This window comes from Leishmania donovani, chromosome 1 (assembly GCF_000227135.1).
Source record: "Leishmania donovani BPK282A1 complete genome, chromosome 1".
NCBI classification, from domain to species: Eukaryota; Euglenozoa; class Kinetoplastea; order Trypanosomatida; family Trypanosomatidae; genus Leishmania; species Leishmania donovani.
Genome location: NC_018228.1, coordinates 106,772 through 114,798, shown reverse-complemented (window position 1 = coordinate 114,798; position 8,027 = coordinate 106,772). Strand labels below are relative to the sequence as shown.

The 8,027-nt window shown below is 64.0% G+C and overlaps 2 protein-coding genes across 2 annotated transcripts; both read right to left on the bottom strand.

The window, feature by feature from the left end:
• Positions 1-1,504: 1,504 nt before the first annotated feature.
• LDBPK_010460 (hypothetical protein, unknown function) lies at positions 1,505-3,274 on the bottom strand (the record flags this gene model as incomplete). The annotated part of the gene is made up of 1 exon (XM_003857811.1): positions 1,505-3,274. The coding sequence occupies one exon, from the start codon at positions 3,272-3,274 to the stop codon at positions 1,505-1,507; it is 1,770 nt and encodes a 589-aa protein (XP_003857859.1).
• A 1,330-nt stretch (positions 3,275-4,604) lies between these two features.
• LDBPK_010450 (hypothetical protein, conserved) lies at positions 4,605-6,848 on the bottom strand (the record flags this gene model as incomplete). The annotated part of the gene is made up of 1 exon (XM_003857810.1): positions 4,605-6,848. One exon carries the CDS (start codon positions 6,846-6,848, stop codon positions 4,605-4,607), a length of 2,244 nt encoding a protein of 747 aa, XP_003857858.1.
• Between the last annotated feature and the right edge of the window lie 1,179 nt (positions 6,849-8,027).

The following is an 8,027-nucleotide window of genomic DNA, read 5'->3' as shown; positions in this document are numbered from 1 at the left end:
AGCGCGGCCCCCCCCCCCCCCCCCCGGGAGCATGAGTGGTGTGCTCCTGATGCGGAAGACCTTTGCTGTGTGGCGCTTGAGTTCGTCCTCGAGTAGCTTGGAAGGTCGGCTGATCAAGCTCTCTTCCCCGGGTCAGAAACCGCGCGGGGTAGTCCCACCGCACGACGCTTCACCTTCTGCAAACAGTTTGTGGGGAGGGGGGGAGGGGCGGCGTTTGTGCTTGGCGGGACGGCACGGCGGCACCACTCTGCGCCGGCGCGCATGTGTGGCCTGTGCGAAGACGGAAAGAACAGAGGGCGTGAAGGGGGAGGGGAGCGTTCCAGGTCTTATACACTTGCGCACACATGTGGCACCGTGCAACGCACAGTCCGATACCTCCGCCTTCGGCCCCGGGCATCGTCGTTCCAACTCCACCCCCCCCCTCAACACCTTCTCGTCAGGTGTACGTCATCATCCGTGGTCCACATTGTCTGATCGTTGATCGACTTCCGCTCACAAGGTCAGCGACACGCACTCACCCCTTGCACGCTTGAGCTTCGCCCACACCCACCCACCCACACAGGTCTACACAGACGCACCGCACGGCTCGCGTGTATGCGTGTGCACGTCTGTCGAGGAGGTGCAAGAGACACTTTCTCCATGCACACCCCCTCATATAGATATCTATATGAGGGGGTGCTGAGGGCGCAAGAAGGAAGGCACGCCGGTCCCCAACCCGCCACACATTACAGACGCACGCAGCCATGCTGCCCTCTGGTGCGTGCGGGTGTGCTCGTGAAGGGTGCACCGCGTGAGAGGGCCGGGGTGGGGCCAGAGGGCGAGCACGTGCGGGACCAACCACCACCACGACCACTCACAGAGAAAAAGGAGCACTGCTATGAGGGAACCTCTTACGCGAATACAAGCACCCATCCTCCGCCCCACAACCGACAGCGATGACGACCGCACGCGCATCCAGCAGATCCGGCATCGAGCACCATGGACGGCAACGACGACATCGGCATCCCGAAAACAACAAAGAAAGAGAGAGGAACAATGTAGAAGACACAGAGAAAGAGGGACACCCACCCACACACACTCACTCACACAGAGGCTCCTGCACGCACACCCCACCGGTGCGCTGCAATCGGCTTATCGCCCTCCGCGTTACGCAAGGGAGTCACAGGCATACACGGTGCATGGCCAGCGGTGGACCTCGCGCACAGACAGCGCGAAGAGGAGTGGAGGGGGAGGGAGAGGAGCAGAAGGGAAAAGCGGGGCAGCGCTTCTCGTTGTTGGGGGTTTGGGTGCACGCACAGCGGAGGCGCGCAACCAGCGGCCGGTTGTGCCGCTGAGAACGATCGGGATGGATGGCGCGCCTCCGCTGTGCGTGCACCCAAACCCCCAACAAGGGAAAAGCGCTGCCCCGCTTTTCCCTTCTGCCCCTCTCCCTCCCCCTCCACTCCTCTTCGGCGGTCTGCGCTTCGTAACGCCGCTCCTGCAGCCTCGCCGAGTAACACGGCATCTACATTTTCGCGGTCTCCGCGCCGTTGAACGGCGCGTGCGAGAGCATGTCGGTCTGGAGACGCACCGTTGGCCCCCCTGCCACCACCGTCTCCTTCATACCGTTGCCGCTCAGGTCCTTGACGCTACCGCTATCCGGCTTCTGCAACAGCGCCGCACCGCCGTCTTTCGCGATGGCCGCGCCGTTGGCGTGGCGGCCACAACCGGGAGCCATGCGCGCGACGATGTACTGCGTCAGCGCCACCGCCTCCACCCACATCAGCACCCACATCCACTGCGCCTCAAAGAAGAAGGCGTCCTCCATATACTTGCCGTCGATGGCGTTGAGGAAGACCCACCCGAGGACGCCGGTGGCGGCCTTTAGCAAGAACAAGAGCGTGAGTGGCGCGCTAGAGATCGGGTACTCGGCGCGCCACAAGCTGCCCATGGTGAGGACACAGCCGTGCGTGAGGTGCAGCACGATGCCGCCGAGCATGATCGTCACTGGGATGGCGTAGTCGCGCGAGGTGGAGAGCGTGCGCTCGCTGAGGCTGAGGAGGACCACCAGCGCCGCCTCTGCGCCGCCGACGGCCCACACCGGAAGCGAGAAGGTGCTGCCGAGGAAGGTGGCGATCATGAACAGTTCAAACACAAAGCCGAACGGGATGCTGTCGTCGTACAGCTCCAGCGTTGGCACCCACAGCAGCGATCCCGTAAGGAAGGCGGCGCCAAAGACGATGTCCACGATGTGGCGGGCAAGATATCGCGGCATGCACAGTGTCCGGATTGAGGTGCTGTAGGCGTGCACGTAGTGCCGCAGCATGTGCTTCGACGAGGCCAGTCGCGAGCCGCCCGCGCTGCAGCAGCTCAGCGCCACGCCCGGCAGTAGCATCGCCACCGTGCTTTCAAACTCCGAGGTGCTCGATGAGGCATCTTTCATGCTCGCGTTCTTTGCATGCACGCCGTTGCCGCCGCCGCCGCCGGTTACGTGGAAGGGGTTCGATCCCGTCCACCACGACGATCCGGCAGCCGAGGTTGCAGGTAGCGCAGCGAGGCCCCAGGCAACGACGAACACGCCTATGTAGCACAGGAGCGCCACCCAGCACGGCGCCACTGACACCGTCGGCGTCACCGCCATCACGTACTGCGACGCGATCATGGAAAACAACAACATGGCAGGACGTACCTGATGGAAGATCGTGAGCGCACCGCTACCGCCGAGCGCCTCACCACCGTTGCTGTCCACCATACCCTTGTCATCGCCGGCGGCGGCGGAAGGGCAATGGTGCACGTGCGCCTCGTGGTAGAGCGCGCACTCGACCCACGTCGAGAGACCAGACGTGGCTGCTGCGGTGGCAATACGGCCACAGAGAACGAAGAGAGCGATGCTCTGCCCACTACCCCATGCACCAGCAGCACCCGCGATGGCCAGCGCCATGCAGGAGCGCTGGCACCCCCACATCTCCATCAGCGGACTCAGGGCTGCGCCGCTAAGCCAGTAGGTGACGGTGCCTGCATAGAAGAAGGCCGAGTTCGCGGAGAGGGAGAAGGCGTATTGATGTTGCAGCGGGAAGGCGCAGCTGCCAAGGAGGCCGTCGGCCAGCGAGACGAGCGCGGCGATCGTGAGCAGCTTGATCGGGACGCGATTGCGATCTCGGATAAGCATGATCATGGGCCAGGCGCTGAGCACCGTCGCCGGGACGAGAAAGGGCAGCAGCGTCTCCTTCCACGCATCATAGATGGACGCCGCCGGCTTGTACGGCTTGGTGGTGACGGTCACGTTCGCTTCCATCGCGCGCGTGCCGTGCACCTGTCTACGTATGTATAGGTGTGGTGGGTATGGCGTGCCTCACTCTCTACGCAGCAAGAGAAAATGAGAGACGCGACGGTGACGGATGGACCTCGCAACGTCCGCTCCGAGTGCACAAGATGCGGCGGCGAGCACAAGAGCGGCAACACATCCACCGCGCGGGCTTCCAACAACAACAAGAAGGCGACGGCTTAAGAGCGATCCCTCTCCCGAGAACGAGAGAAACAACGCAGGATGCAACGAGGCACGAACCGGTGGCCGCTTGCGTATGCGTATGCGTGTGTGTGTGTGTGTGTGGCTGCGGCGCACAGGTGATGAGGAAGCTCTGCGCGGTGAGTAGAGAGAAGAGAGCGCGTGCGTGCGTGCGTGCGCAGGAATGAGGAAGCAGGTGAGTTTTCAAGGAGCAGTAGGAGGGAAGGGGACGAGGCAGAGGGCGAGAGATGCGGATCGAACGCGGATAGAACGTTATACAGATCCCAGCAGCGCGCTGTTATCGTGTGTGTGTGAGTGCGCGTTTGTGGTGAGAGAGGGAGAGAAGGGCGGGGGAGGAGCGTGTGCGAGGGCGTTGCATTAGAGACCATGAAGCGAGTCGGGCATCGTCGTCAGCGTCGACCGGACCTCTGGCCCGTGTGTGTGTGTGTGTGTGTGTGTATGCGTGTAGGATGGGAGGAGGGGCGATGTGTGCACACACACTCGGTTGCTGGCGTAGGACAGAGAGACGACGGCAAGGAGGAGCGCACGCCCAGGCAGGGGGTGGGGTGGGGTGGGGTGGGGGAGGGGAGCGCGTCGTCAGCATGCCCAAGGCACGCCTTCGGCTTCCTGTGTTTGTGCTTGTTGCGCACACACACCTGCACGTGTGTGGCTGGGAGTGATGAGGTGCGGCTTCACTGTGGGGGAGCCACGAAGCAGCGGCATCGGTGGCAAGCAGCAAGAGAGATGCGCGAAACAACGGAGATGACCGCCGTGGACGTGTGCTTGTGCGCGCGTGAAGTGTTTACATGACGGGTGAGAGGGAGCCTGCCGCAGTGCAGGCGCGCAGTCATACGTATGCACAAGAGGAAAAGTTGTCACCGCCTTCCATCGCCTTCGTGATCATCTTGTTCTGATGCCCCTGCGCGCACACAGATAGATATGTGCGTGTGCATGTGTGCCGACCCACGGAGTCGCCGGGTGCACACACGGACAACGCACCACGGAGGAGATCAGAACGACAAGGAGACGGCATGGCGAATGGCCCTCGGGGGCTGTGAACGAAGGTGTGTGTGTGTGGGGGGGGGGGGGGTGGGGGGGGGCGGATACACGGCGTGGCCCGTCACAGCGACGACAACGCCTCATCAACGAGACGCTGCAGCTCCGCCTCCTCAGCCGCCTTCTGCTGTGCGGCCGTTTCGCCTTTGCGCTGCAACTCTCGTGTGCGCTGGCGTACTCGCTCCACCTGTGCCATAAGCCCGGAGTTGAAGTGCGACCGGAGAAGCACCTGCTGCTGTGCATCATCGCGGGCGGCCCTGAGCGTGTGAGTCATGCCGGCATACTCGCGCTGGGCCGCCTGAAGGAGGCTGATGGTCGCCTGCACGTACTCGGAGAGCACGCGACGTCGCAGCCGCCGCTCGTCCACGGCAATGCGGTGCAGAGCGGTGTGCGCCGATGGTGCGACGTTTGACAACCAACCCGCTGCGGACGACGACGCGCTTTCTGCGCGACGCCCACCAGCCATGGCGACTGTCGCCATCTGCCTCTCGCGCCGGCAGCGGCGTCGCTCCGCCAGCCTCGCCTCGTACCACCGCTGCTGCTCCTCTGCGAGCTGACGCAGGAACTGTGTGTAGTACTGCGCCACCGCCTCTTCTTTGCTCTCGTTCAGTGCCTCCTGGAGGTCGTGGTCAACCAGTGAGTCGCTCCACGACATGTACCGCACGCGATCCGCGTCAGAGGGCGACAGTGTCCCACCCATCGCGGTTGTCGCTGCTTCCTCTGACGACGTCCCGGCCTCGGCGCTGCGGAGCCGCGTAGCGGAACCGACGCTGTGCGGACTGTCCGCCGTCGCCGCATCGTCGACACCGTCCTCTTCGAGCAGCAGCGCCACCTCCTGGTGGAGAAACATGCGGGAGCTCAAGTTTCTCATGCGATTCGTGGTGCTCTGCCACGAGCAGGAGTGTCCCGACGCATGATAGTGCTCCTGCTGATGATCGCGCCGCGCCCGGCCGCACGCGACGTGGCCGCAGATTAGGCATACCCAAAGGTCCTCGTACGTGCCGCACACCTTGCAGCGCGCATCGTTGAGCAGGTCGTACACGGAGAAGCGGCAGAGCGGGCACTCGGCCGACCCGGACGGAAGCTGCGCGTAGCAGCTTAAATGGAAGGAGTGCTGGCAGAGCGTTGTGACGCAGGCGCTGAGGTAAAGCGGGTCCAGGCAGATGGTGCAGAAGTCGCCACTCAGCAGCGGGCCAAGGTCGACGCCGCCACGGCCACCGCGGCCGGTGAGGGGGAGATGAGGCGGCGTGTGTGGGGGGCGACTCGGCGACGCTCGTCCCGCTGCCTTCGCCGAAGACAACGGGGTGTGCTTCGGTGTAGACGCTGCCGCGGCGACGGTGACCGCGGAGGCGTGCCGCGACGGTGGCGGTGCGGCGCCCTTACGCATCGCGGAAGATGCAGCAGGCGACTGCCGCGCTGGAGAAGGCGTAACAGGAGCAGAGGACGCGGTGTGCGGGCTGCTCTGCAGATGGTATGGATGATGGTGATACTGATGATGCCGCTGTAGCGACCCGCGAGTGTCGTGATGCTCGCCGTCGCCATCCGAGGCACTGTCGCCGTCGCCATCATCACCACCACTGCCGCCGTTGCCGCGAACGGGGTATACGGTAGCGATCGCTTCCCATAGGGAGACCATGTGGTCGCCGGTGCACCAGCGAGCCCTTACACGAGGTAGGTGGTGGCCGGTGATACTCGTGCCATCGGCGTCGACGGCCTCCGCCCTTCCTCGTCGCTCTGCAAAGGCGCAGTGCGTGACGACGACTGGACGCGCGTCAGTCACGTACTCCACCGGCGCCGTCAAGCCCAGCGCAGCGCCCTCCTCCAACGCCGCTTTCAACCTTGCCGCCTGCGCCGCACGGCGGCACTTTAAGAGGATGCAGTAGGCGTGAATCTCGCTCACAACGTACCCCACGCGCGCCAGCTCGATCCAGCTCGTCTTCTCGGCTTCCGCGGTGGAGCACGTGAGCCTTGTCCTCGTTGAGAGAGCCGATGACGCCGAGGCCGACGACGATGACGAAGACGCCGAGGCCGCGGAGGGCGAGCGCGCCTTTCGATCGTGCGAGCGGTGTGCTGAGTGGCACATCGCCGCAGCGTCTGCGGTGTCGTCCAGCGGCATCTGCGTCATCGCAGACGCCTCGATCGACACGAGCCGACTCAGCGTGCGAGATAGGCTGGCGGTGATCGGGATTGTGTGCCACAGCAGCCACGACGACACAGCTGCCCCGGGAGCGGCCGACGGTGGTAGCAGGCGAAGCGTGACGGTGTTGATCGCGTCGCGATCTAGGGCCATTGTGGCCATGAGTTCCATTTTCCTTAGCCTACCCACAAAACAGCAGCAGCAGCGGCAGCGGCCAGGGTTTGGGAGGGCAACACGTCGGCACCGACCACATGCACACTCTCACGCGTGCGCACAGAGAGATGCGACGTAGGCGGCAACAGTTGTTGCTGTACTTGCGGCAGCAGAGAGTGGCTCGTTGGGCCATACGGATACGGCGATGGGGGACCACCACCGTCAGAGGGGCAGAGGAAGAGGGAGAGAGGGGGGGGGGACTGTGGAAGGTGCGAAGTGTGTGTGTGGCGCAAGGAGAAGGGCGTCTTCCGCTCTCTCTCTCTGTGTCGCGGCCATCGCACGCAGGACAGTGGAAGACACACACAGACACACGCAGAGAGGCAGGCGCCATATCGTCATCACGTGCCCCCCATCCGACCCTCCCCACCGTCACCCCTTTCCGACAGTGAGAGGGAGGGGCTGGTGGCGGTGATGGTGGTGGTGGTAAGAGCGGCAGGAGTCGTCAGCAGACGCGTCCGTGTGTGTAATAGTGGCATCTGACCTGGCTAGGGAGAGGTGGTGGTGGTGGTGATGGTGCTCGTAGAACGGGCTGCCATCGCCGTCGCCCCATTCCTCCATACGTGGTTGTCCCACCAGCGTTGCCCACGCGCACGCCGAGCGCGTCCGCACTTCTGCTGCTGTGCTGTGCTGGGGGGAGGGGGCGGTGATCGCGTTGGTGATCGCGTTGGGAAATAACAACTCACACGAAAACAAAATAATGGCACGGAAGTGCATGAGAGAGAGAAGGGACGAAGACGGAAAGGGCGGGGGGTGGGGAGGAGGCCGCTCAGAGACGTCTGGCACGATGGTGAGAGCGATGCACACGCACACGCTCGCTTCCTCTGCCACCGCCTACCGGGTCGACACCTGCTGCAGCTTCGGGTTCCACATGAAGCCGAACGACACGCGGCGGTGCGTCAGCTGCTTGTACACGTACGCCACAGCGCGAAGGCGGGACTCGACGCGCTTGCGGTCGCGGGCGTCCAGGAACACCTTCATCAGCTTGCTCCCGTCCGTGCGGCAGCGCCAGCGGCGGCCCACCACGTCGCTCGGGTAGATCATGTCGTTCAGAATATTCTCGAACACCGCCGTGCTCGTCTTCGAGCGCTGCACCTTCTGCAGCTTGTACACGTCCGTCGGGCGCTTCGTGATCTTGCG